This window comes from Capra hircus, chromosome 23 (genome assembly GCF_001704415.2).
Source record: "Capra hircus breed San Clemente chromosome 23, ASM170441v1, whole genome shotgun sequence".
Taxonomy (NCBI): domain Eukaryota; kingdom Metazoa; phylum Chordata; class Mammalia; order Artiodactyla; family Bovidae; genus Capra; species Capra hircus.
The window spans coordinates 29,052,744-29,080,288 of record NC_030830.1 but is presented as its reverse complement, the minus strand read 5'-3'; the positions used below and the strand labels follow the sequence as shown (position 1 = coordinate 29,080,288).

The 27,545-nt window shown below is 40.8% G+C and overlaps 1 protein-coding gene across 2 annotated transcripts in view; it reads right to left on the bottom strand.

The window, feature by feature from the left end:
* The window catches only part of LOC102183469 (24-hydroxycholesterol 7-alpha-hydroxylase), an 85,426-nt gene that overhangs the window by 6,499 nt on the left and 51,382 nt on the right, over positions 1-27,545 (bottom strand). For both annotated transcript variants that reach the window (XM_005696368.3, XM_013973925.2), the window contains 3 exons: positions 27,383-27,516; positions 18,597-18,692; positions 17,654-17,742 (listed from right to left, as the gene is read on the bottom strand). In XM_005696368.3, the coding sequence (XP_005696425.2) occupies positions 17,654-17,742; positions 18,597-18,692; positions 27,383-27,516 (319 nt within the window). The remainder of the gene's footprint in view (positions 1-17,653; positions 17,743-18,596; positions 18,693-27,382; positions 27,517-27,545) is intronic.

Sequence of the window (27,545 nt, the reverse complement as noted above, 5' to 3'; positions counted from 1 at the left end):
AGATTCTTTGCCATCTGAGCCACCAGGGATGCCCAAGAATACTGGAGTGGATAGCCTATCCCTTCTCCAGGGAACCTTCCTGACCCAGGAATTGAACCGGGGTCTCTTGCATTGCAGGCAGATTCTTTACCAGCTGAGCTACCAGGGAAGCCCATTCCATTTGTCAATGCTTCTTATTTCCTTCTAAATGCCGCAGGAAACACTGCCAGCCATTGAAGACCTGTCTCCTACGTATTTCTCCAGCCTCCTTTCCCCCAGAGCTCCTCCTTAAAATCCATGCTCTTGCCACACTGTATACTTGAGGTTCTCTGAATGGCAATGCCATCTTTTGCAACCCTTCTCTTCCCTGAGGCTCAGTTTCCTCTGGAAGCATTCCCTGCCGGCTTGCTCCTGGGCTGAGGTGTCCTTCCTGCCCATTCCATGGCTCCCTGGGCACACTTTAGCCACTGCATCTACTGAACTGAATTGTGATTGTTTATTAGCTATCTCTCTCCTGGGATTATATTGCTGGGCCTTAGCACAGGGCATAGAGCTCTGCTAGTATCTAGCGTTGACTGATAAAATGAACAATGATGGAAGGAGATGCCTTCACAAAGCAGATTCAATTTCCTTATCTTTCCATCTTTTTCTATGTTTCTGTGGCACTTTTAACATCCCTCAATTAACACTATTATCCTACAATCCCACCCTATTACACTTAATCTTCTTCATGTCTGTCTCCCCTTAAAGACTACAACCTTCACAAAAATAGGAAGCAGGTCTTATCACTGAATCCTCAATGTTTGTTGACTGCATGAGTGGATGAATGAATATGAACAATCTGCTATTTGTATCAGATAATTAGATTTATTTCCCACTGGTATTCTTGAAACATCTTGCCTATATTTCTATTTCAAATGAAATCTGGAGTGCTCCAGGTATTGTTAGAACCTACCTGGATACATCAGTTCTTCACAAATATTTGTGTTGTAAATTTAATTCTACCTATGAGCCTGGTGTGCTACAGTCCATGGGGTTGCAAAGAGTCAGACACGACTTAGAGACTGAACAACAACAACTTAGAAATGCTAAAGATAATTCATTTCAATGGAATGTCAATGCCTATGAAACAGAACAATTCAATCTTTACTGATTTGGATCAAATTAAGCAGCAATTCCAAGAAAAAGCAATTTTGCTAATTTGCAGGTTCAGAATTCCTCACAATTAACTTTTTGTCAAGCTTCTAACAAATTAGATTGTCCATTTCTGGCTATGATGTTTGTCCTTGGGACATGAGCAGCCCATGATGGGCACACCATATCTTCTTAAGATATATCCATAATGTATAACTCTGAAATGCAGATAGCATAAATCATAAACACTGGGAACTGCAGCGGTGTTTAATTGTTGTTGATTATTACTGTATGTAACTATCAATAATAAATACTTTGCATTATGCTTTTTTTAGAAAGAGATATATCCAAATGTTTATTCTTCAGATTCTCTGCAGAATGACTGATTATCATCTTAAGTTTGTGGGCATGCTAAATACTTCATTTCTGTGAGACAAAAAGCCATTAGACAGTTTTGAACAAATGTGACTTACATTTTTAAAAAATTATTCTGGCTGCTACTTTGAGAATAAAATATAAGGTGATGGAAGAAGACTGATTTGGAAACAATTATAATCTTTCAGGCAACGGAAAAACTTGGACCTGAATGGGCCAGGATGATGGAAATAGTCATGAGTCATGGTTAGTATCTGGATATACTTTGCAGGATAGGCTGATGATTTGCATGACAGACGGGAAAGACTTAATAAAGGAGTCAAGGGGGATTCCAAGTTTTTGGCCTGAGGAAACACAAGGGTACAGCAATGGGGAAAGCTGAAGGAGGAGCAGGTTGAGGAGTTATCATTCAGAGTTCACTTTTGGACCTGTTCATTGCAGCTTGCTATTGACCAGTGCCTTGGAGACATCCAGTGGAGATGTTGAGTGATGACTAGGGACGAGCCTGGTGTTTGGGGGGAGTCAGGGATGGAGGTACAAGAGATATAAATAGAGTCATCACTATTTGGACAATTATATAAAGCCAAGCATCATCAAAAAAGCAAGAGTTCCAGAAAAACATCTATTTCTGCTTTATTGACCATGCCAAAGCCTTTGACTGTGTGGATCACAATAAACTGTGGAAAATTCCGAAAGAGATGGGAATACCAGACCACCTGACCTGCCTCTTAAGAAAGGCATATGCAGGTCAGGAAGCAACAGTTAGAACTGGACATGGAACAACAGACTGGTTCCAAATAGGAAAAGAAGTACGTCAAGGCTGTATATTGTCACCCTGCTTATTTAACTTCTATGCAGAGTACATCATGAGAAACGCTGAGCTGGAAGAAGCATAAGCTGGAATCAGGATTGCTGGGAGAAACATCTATAACCTCAGATATGCAGATGACACCACCCTTATGGCAGAAAGTGAAGAGGAGCTAAAAAGCCTCTTGATGAAAGTGAAAGAGGAGAGTGAAAAAGTTGGCTTAAAGCTCAACATTCAGAAAACGAATATCATGGCATCTGGTCCCATCACTTCATGGGAAATAGATGGGGAAACAGTGGAAACAGTGTCAGACTTTATTTTTCTGGGCTCCAAAATCACTGCAGATGGTGATTGCAGCCATGAAATTAAAACATGCTTACTCCTTGGAAGGAAAGTTATGACCAACCTAGATAGCATATTCAAAAGCAGAGACATTACTTTGCCAACAAAGGTCCATCTAGTCAAGGCTATGGTTTTCCAGTAGTCATGTATGGATGTGAGAGTTGGATTGTGAAGAAAGATGAGCGCCGAAGAATTGATGCTTTTGAACTGTGGTGTTGGAGAAGACTCTTGAGAGTCCCTTGGACTGCAAGGAGATCCAACCAGTCCATTCTGAAGGAGATCAACCCTGGGATTTCTTTGGAAGGAATGATGCTAAAGCTGAAACTCCAGTACTTTGGCCACCTCATGCGCAGAGTTGACTCATTGGAAAAGACTCTGATGCTGGGAGGGACTGGGGGCAGGAGGAGAAGGGGATGACCAAGGATAAGATGGCTGGATGGCATCACTGACTCGATGGACGTGAATCTGAATGAACTCCAGGAGTTGGTGATGGACAGGGAGGCCTGGCATGCTGTGATTCATGGGGTCGCAAAGAGTCAGACACGACTGAGCGACTGAGCTGAACTGAAGGGATAGGATGAAGTCACGTAGGGGATAGGTTAAACAGAAAAAAATAAGAAATCTGAGGAGACAGCTCTGGGGCAGTCCAAAATTTAGAGGTTAGAAAGGTAAGGATGACCAGCAAAGGAATCTAAGAAGTAGCCAGAGGAGTAGAATAGTGAAAAGAGTGATTATCTTCAAAGTCCAGGGAAGAAAGCATGTCATGGTGGCCTGAGCTCCTTCAGATCTAGTGGGAAAGGCTGACAATGAGCGCTGGCATGCGTGCTCACTTGCTCAGTCATATCAAACTCTTTGTGACTCCATGCACTTTAGCCTGCGAGGCTCCTCTGTCCATGGAATTTTCCAGGCAAGGATACTGGAGTGGAGCTGCCATTTCCTCCCCTGGGGGATCTTCCGGACCCAGGGATTGAACCCGTATCTCCAGTAGCTCCTGCATTGGCAAGTGGATTCTCTACCACTAAGCCACCTAGGAAGCCCATGGCAATGAGTACCCACGTGTGAAAAGAAATATTAAAGTTCCTGCTCACATAAAACAGCCAATTCTTCTCAGGCCTCAGCTCCCTCTCTAGAAGTGACTTAGATAACGATCACTACACTGTCATTTTGCGTTCAGTAGAATAAGCAGTGACTCCTCGATCTTTAGCAGCTGCCCAGCAGCACTAGAAAAAAATGCTCGTTAATTCTGCATTTGTGAATTATAAAAGTTTTATAGGTTCTCCTTTATCCAAACAAATCCCATTTTCTTAGAAGTCTGTTTTTAGCCCCTTTCTAAGTGTAGCTTGCTGGGACCAAAGCACTTCTCTGAATTCAGCCCCGTGGGGATAGAGTGCCTGGGACCCCTCCTCTCCAGTCCCTGGAGGAGAGGCACTGTGACAATCAAGACTGTGGACTATCTGATGGGGAGGTGGGGCTGTTGCAGGGAAGAAGGCCCTCAAGCTCCCTGCAGAAGGTGTGGTGATGAGCGACAGAGCTGGAAAAGCAGCAGGAACTGAGGAACAGGCTGCCGAGGGGCTGGAATGAGTCACGTGCCTGTGCTGGGTACTTTGACCCTGAAACTATAATAGACGTTGTGAAGAAACTGTACTGAGAAGTGATACTTCTATGTGGAAATGAAGGCTCTTTAAATATTATCACACGTAAGAGGCCTTCCACGAATACTTCCTCTATTATGCAAATATGTAAACAAGAAATAGTTCATATGCTATTTAAGAGAACAAATTGGACTATTTTAGAAACACTATGTATATTTTGATTAGAAATAGAACGAATGTTTATTAGTTCATTAAGATAGTTTTCCCCTGGAACCTGTAAGCATTTCCTGAACTAATTTTAGTCTCTGTGATGTTCTTAAAAATCATAAAACTGAATTTCCTTAGGGTAAAACTATAATTTAGGTTTTTGACCAACTGATACTGTGTGCATTACAAAGGCTTCAAAATTTTTCTTCTTTTGTTATTGAGGGGTAAGCTAGTTCAGTTATTAAATTAGTATTAGGTATTGAAATAGTATAAATATTAATATCATATTTGCCATCATTTCTAAACATTCTGGTATTCTAAAGAAAAAGATGAGTTAATAAAACAGGTAATAAGATAATATGTGCTAAAACTCTTATTTTCTCCAAATATTTGGATATTCTAGCAGAATTACTACCTCAGTTATTCACTAAAATGAAGTTAATGTTTTTTGAAATGGCAAAAAGCAATTTGTGTTTACAAGCCTTTACCCTGAATTTTGTTTTGATGTCTAAAATACTAGGGACTAACACACACATATCTGTGACATTAAAAGTTTTTGCTCCAAAGAAAGAGAGCTTCATAAATCCATATTTTTACAAAAGCTCTTCAGAAGCAAGTTGAGCTATGCTCATGCTAGGAATGTTTTCTTAATACTTCTAATGTCAAAACAGTGAAAGTAATGAGGCATATTATTTATAACAGATTTATTTTTTACACTTGCAAGAACAACATTACACATCTACAAATAAAGCTCATTAAAATATAAACATGTTGAAAATTCCTTGAATACCGAGTACTTGCATGTTTTCCCCATTTGTAAATAAATGCTCAAGGAGACCTACACCAACACTGAGCACACAAAGCTCTACAAAACCCAGACTCAACGATCACATTGCTAGTAATGCACGCAGAGAGATGGGAAAGGTGACAATGTGAGATAAAGGTGGAGACAAAAGGGCTATGGAGATCTGGAGGCTGGAACGAGCACCGTGGCCTGGAGTGATCAACTCCATGTGGAGGTGATGCATGAGCTAGTCCTGGAGAGAAGGACAGGCTTTGATAAGTACACATGTTGAGTGGGGCATTCCAGTCCCAGGAGAGAGCAAGAATCAGAGGAGGAACGGGCATGGTCAACAGGGGACAACTGGTAGACTGTCTAGGGTGGGCGTTCCTAGATGTTCAGAAAGATGTATTTGTGTCAGATTCTGAAGAGTCTGGAGTTCTAGGCTGATGGGTTTGGCCAGCAGGCAGTGATGCCCAGTTTCAAAAAGAAAGTAACAACTTAGAGATGATTATTTAAGGAAAATTCATCTGTATGTGGTGAGTAAGACAGATTGAAAGAAGAGATAATGGGGAGGAGGAGAAGAAAACCATGACATCTCCTGGGGCAAGATGACCTAGGATAGGAGGTGGGAGTGGACGCGTCAGACTGAAAAGAGAGAGGGGAGAAGGGTGACTCTAGGAGCTGAGCGTCTAGGAAATCAGTGATACACAGAAGAGGAACAAGGAGCACAGGAGGAAAGCCAGGGTCAGCAGTAAGTCATGATTTTCATTTTGGATGCCTTGATTTTGAGACTGAATCCCTCTCTTCCTTTTTAAAAGAAAATCTCTCTTTTTGTCCTACTAGAAGTCATTGTGGGCAGTGCCAGCATGGGCTGGAAAACTGCCACTGTTGCCAGGAGCAGGGGCTCTGAAGTATATTCCAAGTTGCTACCAGCTGCAGCTTATGAAAATAGAATGATCTTGCCCTGGAATTCAGAGAAGGCAGCATACAGACATACTTTCACAGGCATCCTTCATTGAAGCAGGGCTGGTCAAGTTAAAGGGGAAGTACTTTTCCCACACCCTCATTCCCTTTAAGAAATCTTATAGGAAAATGAAAACCATCTGGTGATAGGAGGAAAAATTATCTAGACCAGGGTTTCTCACACTTCAGCATGCATCGGAATCACATGGAAGGCTGTTCAAATCCACGTCACTGGACCCATCCCCCCATGTTTCTGACTTAGTATATCTGGGGATGGGTCACCCAATTTGTACTTTTTATAAGTTTCCACATAATGTTGCTACTAGTGGTATGGGGAACATATTCTAGAATCATTATCAGAGGAACATGATCAAGCAGAAAGGGGAAAATATGTTGAAAGCTGTAGTTTACCCTGGGGGATGGGATGGGAAGGGAGATAGGAGGGGGGTTCTGGATGGGCAACACATGTGCACCCGTGGCTGATTCATGTTGATGTCTGGCAAAAACCACTACAATATTGTAAAGTAATTAGCCTCTAATTAAAATTAATTAATTTTTTAAAAAGCTGTAGTCTATCAAATCTTTTAGTTTTAGCACATAAAATTAAAATGACCAAGCATACCTCAGCTACACAGAAAACATTATGCCTGTGGTACCAAACTTTTGATTGGGAATGATGGCGTGGGCAAAATCTGGAAGAGTGAGCAGACAGATGGTGATATTAAATAAGGCAAAATAAATCCAGAATAAAATGAGAAGAATCAGATTAGGGTAACCTGGAAGAGAAGGAAAAGAAGAAAACATGTGAAAAACAGAAGAGAAGGGAATGGGCCATATTTAAATGGGGGAAAGGAGGAGAGAAAGCAGAGGATCTCAGAGCTTCTTGACTTGAGACACTGTTTCATTGGGGAGATGAGAATCAGATCCTAGTGGGAGTACAGTCTCTGAGGCCACTGGTTTTCAGAGCTGCAGCCAGGATTATTTTAACAGTGATCTTCCTAGAAGAAAAACTCTTATATGTAGGAGCTGTGAGCTAGACATTTGATACCGCTTTCTAAATGTTCTTATTCAACAAAAGGGCAAAAGAATACTACTGACTTCATTAAGATGAACTATTCACCAAATAGAAATGATCTTGTGCTATAGCTTAAATTCCAGACCCTCCAGGAAAAAGTTAAGAAGTGACATTTGTTTTTATTTTCTTTAGTGATATACCCACCTTAAATGAAACTCAATCCTCTAAGAAGGCCAAGCTATTTAGAAAGCTACTAACTCATGTGGCTAGTATATGTTAATGATATGCCATGGAGTTAAATAGATCTTGAAAGAAAGCTTTTGCTCTTAAGGAAATTATACATTACTTAGAATGCTTTTAGAGCTTCTCTTGTGGCTGCAATGTGGGAGAATCTGCCTACAATGTGGGAGACCTGGGTTCAATCCCTGGGTTGGAAAGGCTACCCAATCCAGCATTCTGGCCTGGAGAATTCCACGGACTGTATGACAGTATGGTCCATGGGGTCGCAAAGAGTCAGACATGACCGAGTGACTTTCACTCACAGGATGCTTTTGGTTACAAGTGACAGAATAATCCACAACAGGCTGGTTTCTGTATGGAAGGGATTGTATCACTTTATGCACCTAAAAAATCTAGAGCTGGTGCTGGCCTCGGGCAGAGATCACTCTAACAGTTCAATGACGTAACCATGGCTCCAGTTCGCCTCTGCTGCCCTGCTCTATGGTACCAACTTCATCCTGCTTCTGCAGTTTCAAAATAGCTGCTGTCAGTTTCTGGGGCCAAGCGCTTCTTTATTCACATCCTACAGGGAATGATTATTTCTGACCCAGAAGTCTAATAGAAACTTTCACTTGGTAGCTAACTGTATCACTTAAAACACAAGGCAAGACTAAAATCAATCACTATGGGAGGGGAGGCAGGGCAAAGGGAAGGAATGTGAGGGTCGGTTTAGGGAACAGTGCTTCATTAGTACGGAACTGGGGGTGGAAAAAGCACCCCAGCATCCCATGAATCTAGGATGCTGGAAAATCTAGGAAAACTAGGGCAATTAGCAAGCGAGAAGGAGATAGTCAATGATGGGGAGATAAAGAATGGATATAAGTATAACTGAACCATTGTGCTGAAGCCTGAAATTAACACAACATCGTAAATCAAGCATACATCAATATAAAGTAAAAGTCAAATTAAAAAAAACCTCATGGGCAATATTGTGATATAGCATAGCTTTAATTCCAGTCCTCTTTTCCTAGGAATTAAAACTTCTTTCTGAACAAGAGAGTGACCAAACTTACTAAAGAGCAGCAGTTCAGTTTAATGAGGGGAGAAAGCCCACGGGGTAAAAAAAGTGATGGGGAGATATCCAGCCCCAGTGGCCTTTCATTCTTTCCAACAGATACAAATCCTATGCAGGTGTTCTGTGCACCACGGAGGGGCCAGCAATCTATTTGGTAAACAAAAGTAAAAGAGGTCCTTGCTGGCATTTTTGGAGCAGAAATGAACACATGAGCATGTTTTATTTTGGAAGCACTTTGGCTTAAGTATCAAAAATCACTCTGGCGTTTGCTGCTTCTGTTCTTGAGAGACTTAAATCTTAGCCGCATAGAACTGTCAGAATGAAACGGTTGGGGAAGTAATGACTGCAACTTTGCCAATGGTTTCTGTGTCCCTTCGAGTGAGTCAGTGCTCTTTAGTAAAGCAGGAAGGAGAGAGAGAGGCATGGCTGGAAGTTAATAAGGGACCTGGCTGCCTCGCTCAGTCTTGCAGGTAACCACATCTGCTCTTCCCACTCCCGGCCCTTTTCCCATCTCCTCCAGGACACATGCACAGACATAGTGAAAATGGAAACAAGCATGAAGTGAATCCAGCTCATTCAGTTCCATTTACCAGCTGGAGTGGAGAGGATGCATTTGTTTATGTAACAAATTCCCCAGAATGAGTTGAATTTGCAACTTCTTATGAAATCCAGAGCGACTGGGGTTCCCCACTCCTCAAAAGCAACTGGCTATCCTCTAAGAAGTCAAGAAGCAAGAGTTAGAACCAGATATGGAACAACGGACTGGTTCCAAATAGGGGAAGGAGTATATCAGCATCAAGGCTGTAGATTGTCACCCTGCTTATTTAACTTATATGCAGAGTACATCGTGAGAAACGCTGGGCTGGAAGAAGCACAAGCTGGAATCGAGATTGCCGGGAGAAATATCAATAACCTCAGATATGCAGATGACACCACCCCTATGCCAGAAAGCAAAGAGCAACTAAAGAGCCTCTTGATGGAAGTGAAAGAGGAGAGTGAAAAAGTTGGCTTAAAACTCAACATTCAGAAAACAAAGATCATGGCATCCGGTCCCATCACTTCATAGCAAATAGATGGGGAAACAATGAAAACAGTGACAGACTTTATTTTCTTGGGCTCCAAAATCACTGCAGATGGTGATTGCAGCCATGAAATTAAAAGACGCTTGCTCTTTGGAAGAAAAGTTATGACCAACCTAGACAGCATATTAAAAAGAGAGACATTACTGTGTCAACAAAGTCCATCTAGTCAAAGCTATGGTTTTCCAGCAGTCATGTATGGATGTGAGAGTTAGACTATAAAGAAAGCTAAGCACCAAAAAATTGATGTTTTTGAACTGGTGTTGGAGAATACTTTTGAGAGTCCCCTGGACTGCAAAGAGATCAAACCAGTCCATCCTACAGGAAATCAGTCCTGAATAGTCACTGAAAGCACTGATGCTGAAGCTGAAGCTCCAATATTTTGGCTACCTGATGTGAAGAGCTGACTCAATGAAAAAGACCCTGATGCTGGGTCTTTCTTTCACTTTCTGATGCTGGGAAAGATTAAAGGCAGAAGGGGATGACAGAGAACAAGATGGTTAGAAAGTGAAAGTGAAGTCACTCAGTCATGTCCGACTCTTTGAGACCCCATGGACAGTAGCCTACCAGGCTCCTCCTGTCCATGGGATTTTCCAGGCAAGAGTACTGGAGTGGGTTGTCATTTCCTTCTCCAGGGGATCTTCCCGACCCAGGGATAGAACCCCAGTCTCCCACATTGCAGGCAGACGCTTTACCCTCTAAGCCACCAGGGAAGTCCGAAATGGTTAGACAGCATCACCAATTCAATGGACATGAGTTTGAGCAAGCTCCAGGAGATGGTGAAGAACAGGGAAGCCTGGCCTGCTGCAATTCATGGGGCTGCAAAGAGTCGGACACGACTGAGTGATCGAACAAAAAAGGCATCCTCTAAGCATGAAAATTTGGAAAACTCAGCAGTGGCCACAGGACTGGAAAAGGTCAGTTTTCATTCCAATCCCAAAGAAAGGCAATGCCAAAGAATGCTGAAACTATTGCACAGTTGCACTCATCTCACATGCTAGTAAAGTAATGCTCAAAATTCTCCAAGCCAGGCTTCAGCAATATGTGAACCGTGAACTTCCAGATGTTCAAGCTGGTTTTAGAAAAGGCAGAGGAAACAGAGATCAAATTGCCAACATCCGCTGGATCATCGAAAAGTCAAGAGAGTTCCAGAAAAACATCTATTTCTGCTTTATTGACTATGCCAAAGCCTTTGACTGTGTGGATCACAATAAACTGTGGAAAATTCTGAGAGAGATGGGAATACCAGACCACCTGACCTGCCTCTTGAGAAATCTGTATGCAGGTCAGGAAGCAACAGTTAGAACTGGACATGGAACAACGGACTGGTTCCAAATAGGAAAAGAACTGCGTCAAGGCTGTATATTGTCACCCTGCTTATTTAACTTATATGCAGAGTACATCATGAGAAACGCTGGGCTGGAAGAAACACAAGCTGGAATCAAGATTGCCGGGAGAAATATCAATCACCTCACATATGCAGATGACACCACCCTTATGGCAGAAAGTGAAGAGGAACTAAAAAGCCTCTTGATGAAAGTGAAAGAGGAGAGTGAAAAAGTTAGCTTAAAGCTCAACATTCAGAAAACGAAGATCATGGCATCCTGTCCCATCACTTCATGGGAAATAGATGGGGAAACAGTGTCAGACTTTATTTTTTGCGCTTCAAAATCACTGCAGATGGTGACTGCAGCCATGAAATTAAAAGACACTTACTCCTTGGAAGAAAAGTTATGACCAACCTAGATAGCATATTCAAAAGCAGAGACATTACTTTGCTGACTAAGGTCCGTCTAGTCGAGGCTATGGTTTTTCCAGTGATCGTGTATGGATGTGAGAGTTGGACTGTGAAGAAGGCTGAGTTCTGAAGAATTGATGCTTTTGAACTGTGGTGTTGGAGAAGACTCTTGAGAGTCCCTTGGACTGCAAGGAGATCCAACCAGTCCATTCTGAAGGAGATCAGCCCTGGGATTTCTTTGGAAGGAATGATGCTAAAGCTGAAATTCCAGTACTTTGGCCACCTCATGCGCAGAGTTGACTCATTGGAAAAGACTCTGATGCTGGGAGGGATTGGGGGCAGGAGGAGAAGGGGATGACAGAGGATGAGATGGCTGGACAGCATCACTGACTTGATGGACGTGAGTCTGAGTGAACTCCAGGAGCTGGTGATGGACAGGGAGGCCTGGCGTGCTGCGATTCACGGGGTTGCAAAGAGCTGGACATGACTGAGCGAATGAACTGAACGGAACTGAACCATGAAAAGGGGGAAAGCTACTTATAGTGCTTCTCAAATGCAAGATTGCCCAAAGATATTTTACTGAATGAGGCAAAATTATTAAAATTACATTAAAGTGAAAGTCGCTTAGTCATATTGCAACCGCATGGACTATACTGTCCATGAAATTCTCCAGGCCAGAATACTAGAGTGGGTAGCCTTTCCCTTCTCCAGGGATTTTCCCAACCCAGGGATGGAACCCAGGTCTTCCACATCGCAGCTGGATTCTTTACCAACTGAGCTATCAGGGAAGTCCCCCACCACACACAAAAATTACATTATCATTAATATAATAAACACATAGAAACAACTGTACTCAGAGCTTCACAAACCACAAATAGAGAGCTGCCTTGCTACCACTAACTTGTAGGCACATTACATTCCTACAAGCGCTTAGCTTTTTTTTCCCCTCAGCATTTGATACCACTCCCTTTCAGGCAGGCATGCTTTCTTTTGTGCATTTTATTGATTATTCTCATCTAGTCCACAAAGCCTTTTTCAATGCTCCTTCCTCTGAACTCCTATGGCATTTAGGATATAGATGAATCACCTGGCATTTCTCTAATGCCATCTTATGCTGTTAAGTAAGTTTTCATGTTGCTATGGCTCATCTCTCCAACTGCATTATAAGCAATTTAGGAATGCTGTGTATCTTTGAATCTCTCTAGTGTCTTGAGGTGTCTTGAGTTAGACTATAAACTCCTTGAGAAAAGGGCCTTTGTCCATTATTTTGTTTTCCAAGGTAACTCCTGGAACTCTACCCAGACATATAGCATACAACTGATGACTATTTATTGAATGAAGGATAATCATATGAATACTAGGTGCCCAAGAGATAACAGCAATGTGCTCAGTCACTCAGTTGTGTCTGACTCTTTGCAATCCCATGAACTGTAGCCCCAGGCTCCTCTGTCCATGGGAATTCTCCAGGTAAGAATACTGGAGAGGGTTGCCATGCCCTCCTCCAGGGGATCTTCCCAACCCAGGGATCGAATCCAGGTCTCCTGCATTGCAGGTGGATTCTTTACTGTCTGAGCCACCAGGGAAGCCCAAGAATACTGAAGTGGGTTGCCTATCCCTTCTCCAGGGGAACGTCCCGACCCAGGAATCGAATCTACTATCAGCTGGACCTATGTTTGAATTAATTTTCCAATATTGATGAGATTTTCATTAGTAATTCAAGATAAATCCATGACTTTGTGACCTAGGACTGCCTGCCCTAGGATACATGAAAAACCCAAATACACACAAAAAGTAGAAATCACAATTTCTCTTCCTGAGAAGTCCATGCTTCATTTCCATGTCTCAAGTACTGCAGCCTTCCTCTTATTACACCCTTTCCTTATCCAAGCATGCCTTTGTAAGGGGGGGAGGGTATTCTTGCCAAAGATCAGAGCTAGTGTTTTACACTGGAATTTAACCCATATCAATTAGCACAATGACACAGCCCACTGGGATCCTCTTGCAGGGATGGGCACCAAGGGCAAACAGGACTGTTGGCTTTGATGTGCATTCCAAGGGGTGGGTATGGCAGGCACATCCCTTTCTGCTAAGATCATCGACTCTCAGAGACACCCACTTGACAGTGGAAATCCCCCATCCTACTCCTCCATCAAAATTCACAGTTCACTAGGAAAATGTCCATTCTTCATTTTGTAGGCTACTATGGCTGGTACAGTCCAGTAGTTCACGTGTTTCCTCCTGTTTGTGTTTCTGCAAAATCACTAGACTTCTCCAGCAGGAGATTTATTTGGGAAGAATTCCCTTCCGCTGCAGAAACGTGTCTCGCCAGGGGTTCATCCTCTAAATGTATTTTCTGAACTCCTGTCTTTCAAGGAGGAACTCTAGTTCTTCCATTCTGCTTTTTGGCTGGTGGCTGATGGCAGCATCAAGTTCTTACTCAGTGTTCACTTCGGAGAGGGGCTCTTCTGGCTTGGTGGCCTAAACACCAAGGGGTGACAGCTGCAAGCCCGCAGTGTTTCTTGACAAACTTTGATCATCAGCTGGTTCACAGGCAAATTTCTCTGACTCACTGAGTATTTGGTACATGAGAAAATAAACTGGCTCGAGGCATACAAACTAAGAATAGGTGCATTTTCTAGGGATTATACTAAGGTTTTGTGGGATTACATTTCTAGTGCAAAGATCTTTCTTAGCACACGCTGTCCAAATGAAGTCATTTGCCTTCATGAACAATTTTCTGGTTTTTGTTTGCCTTTTTTTTTTTTTAATGTTTTATGGGTTGGCTGTTTAAAATAAGTAACAGAAAAATTATGGCTATTAAAAATAGAAACTTAATAGAAAGCTAAATAAACTAAGTTGGTTTTTAAAAATTAAGTCATATTTATTCAACATTCATATTCAGCCTACAGATTTCAGTTATACGATACATAAGTTGCCACACTTTGCACTCAAAAGTTTTTGAAGGAAAACCTAATATCTTGTCCTCCAAACTGCTCCTGTTCCTAATTTCTCTACTTCTACCATCTCTTCCAGCCACATAGATTCAAAGCCACCATCCTCCTCAAATCCTCCCTCTCAGCTGATCACCATTTCTAATCATTTTCCAAATCTGATAGATTCCACCGCTTCACGTCTCTGAGATGGAATGTTAGCATGACCTTATAACATAAGGCATGCCCCACACGAGTCTGCTCTACCCAAATCTTTGTAATACATCATTGGACCAATGTTCTTTTTCAATCTGTCTTCTAGTCACTACTAGTCACTTCTAGTCACTACTGGCCCCAGTAACAGTAAAACCATAACCCCTAAGCCACATACCCTTGACCAAATGACCCTTCGCTTACTGCTTCTTCTGTCCAGAAGTTCATCTAACTCTTCAAAGGCTTTTCTCCCCAGAAAACTGTCTAAGATCACCCTGATCAGATACACCCTCCCTTGAATCTTCAGAGCGTGACGCTTGGCCATCTCTCATCCTGTGTTCCTTGAAGTTATTTGTGAACGTGAAATGATATTCTCCTCACCTTCTCCAGATGTCATCTCCTGAGGACTGAGAATATGTCTTACTCTTGCCCAAAGCTTCTGCAGTACCCACTGCAGAACATACAGTATGAGCTCAGTGCATTGAAAAACGTATATTTTCTGAATAAAAAATACAGTATTGATTGAGCTGAAATGTGATGGCCCCACTATTGGACCTATTGCTATCAAACTCAAGCAAACGTCTGCCAGCTTCAAAAGATATCACAGTAAGATTGTAATAGCCTCTCTTAGAAACCACAGTCATCAGTTAATCCTTGATCATCGGCCCACACTATAAGCTGCATGCAAAACATTTCAGTCCTTGGTTTAAACGACTTGTTGTTCAATTAAAGATGCTTATGATAAAATCTTTAGGCACAACTAGGAATATATATATATATGGGAGAAGGCAATGGCAACCCACTCCAGTACTCTTGCTTGGAAAATCCCACGGACAGAGGAGCCTGGTAGGCTGCAGTCCATGGGTTCTCAAAAAGTCAGACATGACTGAGCGACTTCACTTTCACTTTTCACTTTCATGCATTGGAGAAGGAAATGGCAACCCACTCCAGTGTTCTTGCCTGGAGAATCCCAGGGATGGGGGGAGCCTGGTGGGCTGCCGTCTATGGGGTTGGACACGACTGAAGCAACTTAGCAGCAGCAGCAGCAGGAATATATATAAAGAGACTGAAAAAAGCATTAGCCAATGTTTTTAAAAGACTTACTCTTACAACATTGATATTAGTAGACGACAAAAATAATAAATATGTTATTGGTTTAAGAACTGCTTTTCTAAAGTAAAACTAATATTAGAGGAAAGATGAGCTTCATGGAGGTATGTAGTTATTATTGTTTTTGTTTGTTATACTATCCCTTTACAGTATCTGACACTCAATTATAATGTTCAACTTTGGAGTTTCTTTGGTGGGCATGTGGGCATGCTTTCAGGTCTAACCAATGAAACCTCCAACTCAAACTGCCTTAAAAAACAGTGAACATTTATCACATATATATTACATGTAATATATATTATTTATAAAGATAAAAATATTTATTATCTATCACAACAGCAAGTAGAGTAGCTCCTCAATACCGATGATTCAGTGACACATGACATCTCACAGACCAGGCTTTTCCCATAATTCTCCTCTGTGTCCACACACTCCACACCATCCTAAAGCTTATTTCTCTTGAACTTGCTCTTATCAACAACTGGAGCTACCTGCTTGCTTGTTCACTTCTAGTGGGAGAGGACAGAGGGGGCCTCTCTCCTATGCATAGAAGAAAATCGTCTCTCCCTTCAGTCTGATTGACCAATTTAGGTTAAGGATGAACAGTTGTCTCCAGGGAAACACCAGGCACCAATCTACTTACCTACCCCTCAGCTTCTAGAACAATTTCTAGGAAGGAAGACAGAATTTCCATGGTTGGCCAAGGCTAATTATAACCATTTTGGTGGTGGTGGTGATGGTTTAGTTGCTAAGTTGTATCCAACTCTTGTGACCCATGGATTCTAGCCTGCCAGGCTCATCTGTCCATGAGATTCTCCAGGCACGAATACTGGAGTGGGTTGCCATTCCCTTCTCCAGGGAATCTTCCCTACCCAGGAATCAAACCCAGGTCTCCTGCATTGCAGGCAGATTCTTTACTGACTGAACTACAACAAAAAGCAAGTTGGTATTATAAAACATATAACAAAGGAGGAGTTGAATGGATCTGTTGAGCAAGTCATAATCACAAATACGGATTGGTTTAATTATGTTCAAACAATGAAGATGAGTGTCTTAAGTTAAAACTACAATATTTCGAATATAGAATTTTTAAAGGATTTGTATGTTCACTGAGTGAGATTTTGTTCTAAACAGGTATCTACATTTCTCCAATAGAACCATCTCCAATGAGGAAATGGTATGTATTCGATGTAGGCTGTATGTTTTCAAAGGTCAGGGACCATGTCTATCTTTCTTCATGCTCTATTCTTAACACTTAGCACAGGGCCTGCTACAGGTGAGATGTTCAAAAAGGCTTCTACTTAAATAAACAGTAAGTAACTTGCAGTAGAACAGGGCATCACATTGAACAGTCAGCCTGGGTACCATATTAATTTAACTCTAAAAGACATCGAAGGCAGGTTATTATAGAACCAAACTAAATCAATAAACAAAAACCACCTAATAAGTTGCTGTGATGCTCCAAGTTACAGATGCCCTCTAACCCCAGCAAATGTCCATCATAACACTATTATGGACATACCAAGAAATACTGATACTTCTATCATTATCTTTGGCTTCCCAGGTGGCTCAGTCATAAAGAATCTGCCTGCCAGTACAGAAGATGGGGGAGACTCGGTTCAATCCCTGGGGCAGGAAGATCCCCTGGAGAAGGAAATGCAACCTACTCTGGTATTCTTGCCTGGAAAAATTCATGGACAGAGGAACCCAGTGGGCTACAGTCCATGGGTCGCAAAGGGTTGGACACGACCGAGCACACACGCACACTATCTTTATCTTTAAAAAAGAAGTCAAAGCACTTCAAATCATCCTTATAGGAAAGCTGAGCATTTGAAACACAAACCCAGCTTTCATCTGGCAGCTGCAACTGTAATATTTAATTCTCATGAGGTCTCCTATCAGAAACCACTGAAGACATTCCCAGAAAGACATCACATAATACGATGGGCCAACCAAAGAGAATGTGGTCTCCTAGATTTCCTTTAGTTTCGATAATGAAGAAAAGAGGGAGTAAGCCAAAGCTTTCCCTCTCTGAGGCCTCATCTTTCTGCAGACTTTCTGGATAAATGTGACCCAGCTGTCACACTGACCTTCCAGGACACTGGTACTTCCCACTCCCAAATGCCATGAAGCAGTCCAAGAAAGCATGCTTCTCTAAATTTGCCTCTTTCCAGCGTTCCTGTGGGAAGAGAGCATTTTTTTTTCCAAATCAGTCTTATATAAATAAGCTTAACTTTATTTCTCTAGGCTAAAAATGATCTTGTACAGCTAATCCTTGCATATAAAGTTGCAGGGTTGTTGGTCATTTTTTCCAACCTGTTATTAATATCAGCCACCATTAAGTTTTTGGAACATGAACTAATAAATAAAAAGGCTTAAAAAAGAAATTTTGTTAAGTGGCAAATGTAAATAATAACGTAAATCAACCACAGAATTGACCTCAGAAGAGGAAGAATATTTATAATAAGGCCTCAGGCTCCATCATAAAATTGCCCTTGGTAATAAATTTAACAAGGAGACACTGACAGCCCTCCCAGTTGGAGAAAGCTTGGTGTGTAGAATGAATACATCTGGATGCCATTTTTGACAATTTCACCTGAAGGCAGAGAGTGGACTAAATGACCTCTTAAAATTCTATTTTGCACTGTAATTCCTCAATTCTAAGAAACAGCAGAACACAGTTTTAATTTGCTTCATTTTTATTTTTTGTACTCCATGGAAACCAATAACAGAAGCAATTGCCTGAAGAACATGAAATAAGGCTTCTATCAGAATCAAGCATATTTACTTTGCCATGTCCTGCTTGTTTCAGATAAAAATTTATTTTAAAGTGGGTGAAGCTTATTCCAAAAATTTCTCTGATTCGTAAATGTTATACCACGTATATTACAAATCTAATCTGTGCTTCATAGCTTTCGTTACTAGAGAGAAATATGATTTCCTAATGCTAATAGCCCTAATTAATTTATGAATTCATATTCTTAGCATAAAGGGGAACTCTAAGGACAATGTACATGGAAAGAGACAACTTACAGGCTTGAACAGGTCGGGTTCAGGAAAATACTTTGGATTTCGATGTAGCCAAAATGGAGACAACATCAATAAGTCACCAGAAGGAACAGTGTAATTCTACAACAGAAAAATCAGTTCCAAGTCATGTTTTGAAGTTTGCTTTAATGAGATCGTGAGTCATTAAAATTCATCCTACAACGATATTCGAGAGAAGACATATCCATGGTATAACTGATGGTGAGACAATCTCTTTCCTGGATGGCTCACTTCTATTTTCTAATGTAGGCAATTACTGATGTCTAATTCTGATGATTAGTTAACATACATATATCTTTGGTTACATGGGGGAAGATAGTAGATAAATGTGAAATTTTTAGTATTATATTTATTAGTTTAAGGCTGCTCTAATGTGAGATCTTCCTGGTGGCTCAGATGGTAAAGAATCCAGCTGCAGTGCAGGAGACCCAGGTTTGATTTCTGGGTCAGGAAGATCCCCTGGAGAAGGAAATGGCAACCCACTCCATTACACTTGCCTGGAGAGTCCCATGGACAGAGGAGCCTCGTGGGCTACAGTCCTTAGGGTTGCAAAGAGTCGGGCACAACTGAGCAACTAAGACACACTCTAATGCAGCTTTTGATGTTTGATATTGGGCTTCCCAGGTGGAGTTGGTGGTAAAGAATCTGCCTCACAATGCAGGAAACGTGGGTTTGATCCTTGGGTCAATACCCTGGAGGAGGGCATAGCAACCCACTCCAGTGTTCTTGCCTGGAGAATCTCATGGACAGGGGATCCGTGTGGGTTGCAGTCCATAGGGTTGCAAAGAGTCAGACACGAATGCAGTGACTTAGAATTCACGCACACCTTGGGGTTTGCAGCATGTGGCCTTGATGATGGACATCACAGTGGATTCTGAGGTTCTGGAGCAGAAAAGACTAACTCTGAGACAGGACATTGGCCATATTAACACTGAGAACACAGGGGCAGCGGGTGTCCTGTCATTGGGAGTGCTGATGACAGTGTCAGGGAAGGGGCAGAGAATTCTCTGTTTGTTTGACTCTAGCAGCAGCAGCAGTTGTTAGGGCAGAAAGAAGTCGAAGACAACCGATTAGGAAGACACAGGACAAAGAAAGTGCTGTGTGCTTATTGGGTTTGTTTCACGTTTGAGGTGGTTGTGAAACTGATGATAAATATTATGTTTCCCAAAGCAGCAGAGTGCATTATCCTTCTCCATTCACCTTATTATAATAGGTTTTCTTGATATATAACATGTGCACGCTTAGTTACTCAGTCATGGCTGACTCTTTGCAACTCTTTGGACTGTAGCCTGAGAACTAAAAACTGTTTCACAAAATCATCTTTATACGACTTCCCTGGTGGTCCAGTGATAAAGAATCTGCCTGCCAATGCAGGAGACACAGGTTTGATCCCTGACCCAAGATCCCATGTGCTGTGGGACAACTAAGCTCATGTACCACAACTACTCATCTGTGCTCCACGACAAGAGACGCTACCACAATGAGAAGCCAGTGCACGCAACTAGAGAAAGCCTGCACACAGCAATGAAGACCCCGCACAGCCAGAAATAATAAATAATAAAATAAAATGATAAAAATAATCATCTTTATATCACCTTGCTTAGGAGCCAGAGGACAAAGAGCTCCCACACAGTGTGAGATGGCTAGAGAGCCATCACCTCTACTGAGGTGAAGATATTTTATTAGTAACTCCCTGTGCCAAGTGGCAGAAGCTGCACCTGTTTAATCCTGCAGAGTTTTGAAGTCTTCTCAAGGTATTTGCAAAACACTTACTTGAAATCTACGTATTTAGAATAGTAGCATCTTACAATTGAAAACATCTCTTTTTATGGAAGCAGGGAGTGGAGAGGGGAGGGGAGGGGGCTGTCACTGTTTAACCCAAGAGACCCCTGTTGGTTCTCATGGGAGTTGAGTAGTACTTGACTCTGGTGATTTCGGTACCAGGATTGCTAGAGAGTTAGATCAAAATGAGGAGAGATGGAGGCATTTGCTTCTGTCCTCTTACCATCTTTAAAGTGGAAAGAGACCTGTGAGATCCCAGTCCCGTGTGTTCATTCTACTTCTGTTGGAACGGAGGATAGAAGCATCACAACTGGTTCTGAAGTCAGCAGGAGAGGGCCCTGATATGTTTAGGGGCCGCCCTGGGCCAGGTGTCCAGTCAGGGCAGCTGCCACCTTCCCCTCCGCACCCTCATAGCTCCCTCCAGTGGCTGCTGACCCAGCATCATGACATGTAGACGCTGACTGATGCAGCCCACAAAGCAGGCCGGCAGAGGAAGACTTCAGAAGGGGCCGCAGAAACAGCAGTCATTCTAGCAACAGGGAGGAGACTAGAAAGAAGTTCCTGTTGCAGCAGCAAATGCTAGGCGGACGAGGGAGTGAGGAGGAGGTGAGAAATGGGTGCATCAAAGGAACCGTCTGAGCAAATGGACATCACCATGTCCGGTCCAAACGGTCCTGTCCTTGCAACGTGGCAGATGAAGAAAAAGATCAAGAGAGAGACAAAACAGTCAGAGGACTGGGCACAGATCACGAGGAAGTGGAAGTCACAACTTCTCTGTGTTGCAATAATTGCACCTGTCAGGTAAACCGAAGTGATCTTGACCAGCCCACCCCATAGGGATGCCGTGAGGTCAGATGAACTTCATCTGCTAGTCCGGAGATGAGCTTTCTTGATGAGCAAAGAGAAGGAGTCTCTGCTGTAAATCAAGAAGGATGTCAACACCTAAAGTGGTGCAAGGAATGCAGACTCTACTTCAAGAAAAGAGGAGTCCTGTAAAGGCAAAGCATCCATCAGAGGAGCCCGACCCCAGAAAGCACACTCTTTCTCTCTAGCTCTTGGCCAGGAGCTTGGCTGGTGAGAGCTGCTTAAAAAAAAAGAAAAAGAAAAGGTACAAAAAAGTATTTTACAAAAGTGTATTCTTCTGTATAATAAAAAACTGCTCTCTAGAAACTTGGGAAAATTCAGGAAAATAGAAAAAATAGAAAGCAACCAGAGTTGTGGCAACGGAAGACAGCTATCAACTGGCTAGACTTCCCTCCAGTACTTTTAGCTAATAACAGCAGCTTAGGTTTTTGTTGTTTTTAAATATAGTTTATTGTTTATATATGTGTATGTGCTTAGTCGCTCAGTTGTGTCTGACTCTCTGTGGCCTCATGGTCTGTAGCCTGCCAGGCTCCTCTGTCCACAGAATTTTCTAGGCAAGAATACTGGAGCGGGTTGCCATTTCCTACCCCAGGGGATCTTTCCAATCCAGGGATGGAATACGCATTTCCTGTATTGGCAGACACATTCTTTAGCACTAGGGCCACCTGGGAAGTCCATTGTTTGTATATACTGATATGTATCATTTACAAATGCATAAATGAACCCAGCATACACATATTATTGTTTTTGTCCCTATTGAATAAATTTTGACTCTTACTTTGTTCACTGGATATTACAGTATATTATTTTTATATTATATATTCATATAAAATAATTTTCTTTCCAATGGATGCTTAACCATTTTCTACTATTATTTCTATAACAAATAATGCTATCACAAGTATCTTCTTTCACAAAGCACTGTTCATATAAAATCTTTTAACAAAGATGTTCAGAAGACATGAGAATATACATGTTCTATGTCTTCTGAATATCTAAGGTTATTCATACATATCGCTCAACTGTTCCCTCAAATTTTGTAGCAAGATATGTTTCTAACTGTAATGTATGAGAGTATCAATTTCACTGCCCTCTTATCTGCTAGCCTGACATTTTAAATAGGTTCTTTTTGATTGCTGTTCAAGAATTTATGTCTTTGCTGAGTATTTTTCATTTTAAGTTATTTTCTTCCATAAAATTTGTGTCATGTCCTACCCTCAGTAATCTATGTAATATTAGTGCTTTACTTATCGATCTGTGGTTCCTTAAATACTAAAATCATTTACACTTGCATTGTGCTTATACTGATATTTATTCTTAATTTTTTGGCTTACATTTAATTTATTTTCTACTTAATAGGACATGTTAAATTTTGATATGGTACAGTCTGTTCATCTGCATTGTGTTTCCACTGATTAATCCTAAACCTAAGAAGCCCTCTTCTCTCCAAAATGATATTCATGTGAAGTGAAGTGAAAGTCACTCGGTTGTGTCCAAGTCTTTGTAAGCCCATGGACTATACAGTCCATGGAATTCTCCAGGCCAGAATACTGGAGTGGGTAGCCTTTCCCTTCTCCAGGGGATCTTCTCAACCCAGGAATAGAACCAGGGTCTCCCACATAGCAGGCAGATTCTTCACCAGCTGAGCCACCAGGGAAGCCCAAGAAAACTGGAGTGGGTAGCCTATCCCTTCTCCAGTGAATCTTCCCAAGCCAGGAATCGAACTGGGGTCTCCTGAATTGCAGGCAGGTTCTTTACCAACTGAGCTATCAGGGAAGCCCTCTCTTCACAATCAGTTCAGTTCAGTTCAGTCACTCAGTCGTGTCCGACTCTTTGCGACCCCATGAATCGCAGCATGCCAGGCCTCCCTGTCCATCACCAACTCCTGGAGTTCACTCAGACTCACTTCCATCGAGTCCATGATGCCATCCAGCGATCTCATCCTCTCTAGTCCCCTTCTCCTCCTGCCCCCAATCCCTCCCAGCATCAGAGTCTTTTCCAATGAGTCAACTCTTCACATGAGGTGGCCAAAGTACTGGAGTTTCAGCTTTAGCATCATTCCTTCCAAAGAAATCCCAGGGTTGATCTCCTTCAGAATGGACTGGCTGGATCTCCTTGCAGTCCAAGGGACTCTCAAGAGTCTTCTCCAACACCACAGTTCAAAAGCATCAATTCTTCGGTGCTCAGCTTTCTTCACAGTCCAACTCTCACATCCATAAGTGACCATTGGAAAAACCATAGCCTTGACTAGATGGACCTTTGTTGGCAAAGTAATATCTCTGCTTTTGAATATGCTATCTAGGTTGGTCATAACTTTTCTTCCAAGGAGTAAGCATCTTTTAATTTCATGACTGCAGTCACCATCTGCAGTGATGGAGCCCCCCCCAAATAAAGTCTGACACTGTTTCCCCATCTATTTCCCATCTCTTCACAATAGTGGCTTTCAAAGGTGGGGTAGGTCTTCTGGGAGTCCCGAGACCTTTGCAGAGAATCAGCTAGATCAAAAATCATTCCTGAATAAAAGACTTATTCAAAGTATAGGATGGTGGAGGTGGTTCAGTCACTAAGTGGTGTCCAACTCTTACGACCCCATGGACTCCAGGCTTCTCTGTCCATGGAATTTTCCAAGCAAGAATACTAGAGTGGGTTTCTAGTTCCTTCTTCAGGGGATCTTACCGACTCAGGTACTGAACTCGGGTCTCCTGCCTTGCAATCAGTCTCCTGCATTGCAGATGGAATCTTTACTGAGGGAGCTACCAGGGAAGCATGACAGGCCAATGTATTTTAATGTAACTAAGTACAAAGAAAAAATTCATTGATAAAATTTCAGATTGCAACAAACTTAAAAAAGTATCTCTGTTGAGTTTTAGTGTAGAATCAAAGAATAGCCACAAAGATATCTGAAAAAGGCTAATAAAATACTCCTTCCTTTTTTGGTTACATGCCTGTGGGAAGCTGAATTTTTTTCATTTCCATCAGTAGAAAACAATATATCACAACAAACTGACAGCAGACACATATATGGGAATTCAGATATCTTTGCAACACTTGAAATGATGTTCTATTTTTTATGTGTTTTGAAAAACAGAGTCATGTTTCATAAAACCACATTATTATTTTAACATGTATTAGGTTTCTTATTTTTAAAATGAATTACTTGGTGACTGAACAACAACAACTAAATAAACTTTTAAATAATTTCTCAGCTTTATTTTCCAACATAGCAAATATTGATAGATATAACTCATATACACAAAAGCTCTTTGAGGATCTTAATAATTTTGTAAAGTAGAAAGGGGCCATAAGGTCAAAAAGTTTGAGAACTGTTATTCTAGAAGCTAAAAAAAAAAAAAAAAATTGTTAACGAATCATCCCAAACCATATATTAATGTCATTCTTCTTCAGGGATCTAAAAAGATTTATCTATCCAATATTACATATTCTGCATGGCTTGTGTCTTTGTTACTTATCTAGTCTGTTATATTGACCTATCAGGTCTGACACCAGTATCATGCCATTTTAATTACTGTAGCTTTGCTACATGTTTTAATACTTTGAGACTATAACTAATATTCCTTAATTATTCATATTTTCCAACACTTTTTTTGGTTAGTTTTTTCCTAGGTGGGGCTTCCCTGGTGGCTCAGAAGGTAAAGCGTCTTCTGCCTGCAATGCAGGAGACCTGGGTTCGATCCCTGGGTCGGGAAGATCGCCTGGAGAAGGAAATGGCAACCCACTCCAGTACTCTTGCCTGGAAATTTTGATGGACGGAGGAGCCTGGTAGGCTACAGTCCGTGGGGTCACAAAGAGTCGGACATGACTGAGCGACTTCACTTTCTTTTCTTTCACTTTGTTTCCTAGGTATTCTTGCAGATTAACCTGGTACTAAATATGAAACCTTGAATAGAGAGCACAAGTAGAGGCTTAAGAATTTTGGAAAGGTGGAATAATAAAGAGAACGAAGGAACAGAGCAAACCAAAGAAAGCAGATACAGTTTGTCCATCCTCACTTATTCATATATATATAAATATATAAAGAAGTAATTACGAGAGCAAAAATATATATCCCACTCAGACTCCATTAGGAAAGAGCAATGGAGAATACTTCTAGAATTCATAGCAAGGAAACTTGACCAGTTGTCCAACGGGTCAAGACATAGGTGATCCCATCTATGAATGTTTTTATGGTCCAAACTCCTGGGAACATGTTAATGTATTGAGCAAAGATATTCTACTTTGTTTCAGAGAATATTTGATGTTTAAAAGAACCAAGTTGTATTCATTTATACTAAGAAGATAATCAGTAATGTGAACAAATATTTAGCTATAGGAATGTTCACCTTTACATTGTTTATAATAGTGAGAGAATGGAAGCCACATACATATTCAAGAACAGAGAATTGAGTTAAAAATTTATCTGGTGTCCATATATTCAATATTAGATTATGCTGTAATTCAAAATGATATAAATGTCTTTTGTTGATTAAAAAAACTATTTTGGATCTATTATTAAATAAAATAAAAATAAGTTGTAAGAAAATTAGCTTGGTGTGACCTCAATTTATTTTTTAATGAACATACTACAGGACAAAATTCTAAAATTACAATAATATCAAAATGTTCACAGTGGTTATCTCTGACTTGTGAGATTCTAAGCAATTTGTAATTTCCTCTTTCAGCTTCTCTTTACGGTCTTTTTCTCCTCTAAACTCTGAAATAGCAGAAAAACTCAGGTATAGATCTAACAGAATTTGTATAGGATCGGTAGGCTTAAAATAACAATAAAAACAAACATCCACTTGTCTTTGTCAGACAATTAACTATTTTGCAATTCAGCTACTTATCTACTGGCCAGGATATAAATAAGGCTTAATAAAAATTCAATAACAATTATACTGAATAGTAATATTCAGAGTGATAAACACATTGTTCTACTTAACTGCATGAAGTTGTTTGACTATTTCCAATCAATATGTATATTTTTATTAATAAATAAATTTATATACATTTATTATACAAATTATATATATATATATTTAGATTTATAAATATTTATACAGGATGTTTCGGGCTGGTGCACTGGGATGAGCTGGAGGGAGGTGGGAGGGGGGTTCAGGATGGGGAACATGTGTACACCCATGGCGGATTCATGTTGATGTTTGGCAAAACCAATAAAATATTGTAAAGTACTTAGTCTCCAATTAAAATAAATTTAAATTTTAATATATATATAAATATTTAAATATATATTCATTTATATCCATAGTCTAATATAATTAATACTTTGATTATTTAAAAGCAAAAACTGTTAAAAATCCCTTTAAAACCAAATGCTGCAATTTGCATAAGATCAGTTAAATACACTACATTTCCTTTGTATTTAGCAAGTAGCAACTTGTATAAAATTTGGATTTTCTGTCTCTTTTGTGTTCTACTACCCCAAAATTTTCTTCATTTAAACCAGGCACTCTCAAGCTGTGTATAAACAAAGCTAATATAAATGGAGGGCTGACTAAATACAACCTATCTGGATAATTCAGGCCCCAAGTCAATCATCTAAAAAAGATTATTTTGTTCTGCCTGTATATGGAACTAAGCATCAGCCGTATGTACATACCTTTTCTGGTGCACTTGAGAAAATTCTCCCACTTGGCCCATAGAAAGGACCTCACTCTCTTTTTAATTCCTAACATCAGTTGCAGCTACCCGTGGCATTCCTGCTCTGTGTACCTGTAACTGTGATCTGGGGCCTGACTATCTTCTGGTTATCCCAAAGGACCTTCCTCATGCCCTCAACTCCCCAACCTATTCCAGCTGAGGAATAGGTTGGTCCAACAGAGAAGAGATTATTCAAATTGCTTGCTTGACTGAAATAGGATTATATTAATTCTGATACAGAACCACATAGCCAAATTGATTACAAAAGGGTTGTGTTTTAGCTGAAATATTTGCCAACAGATAAATACCTATATTAACAAAATGTTGCTGCACCATTTTTACTAGTAACCTGTTTCTGTGTCACTCAGTATTTAATGGGAATTAAGAAAGTATCTAACAAACAAATGGATAAAGTATCTACTTTTTTTCTAGAAGGTTCATTATTTTAAAACAAAATCAAAGCTCACCAAAATTTTAACTGGCTTCAGCACTTTTCGAGTGATGACACCAGGGGCTCTTAAACGAATGGTTTCCAAAATACACCATTTAATTAGAGGGAGTTTCTTCAAGTCATCCTCAGACACTTTAATCTTATCTTTACCTGCAAAGAGAATTGAAAAAAAAAAAAAG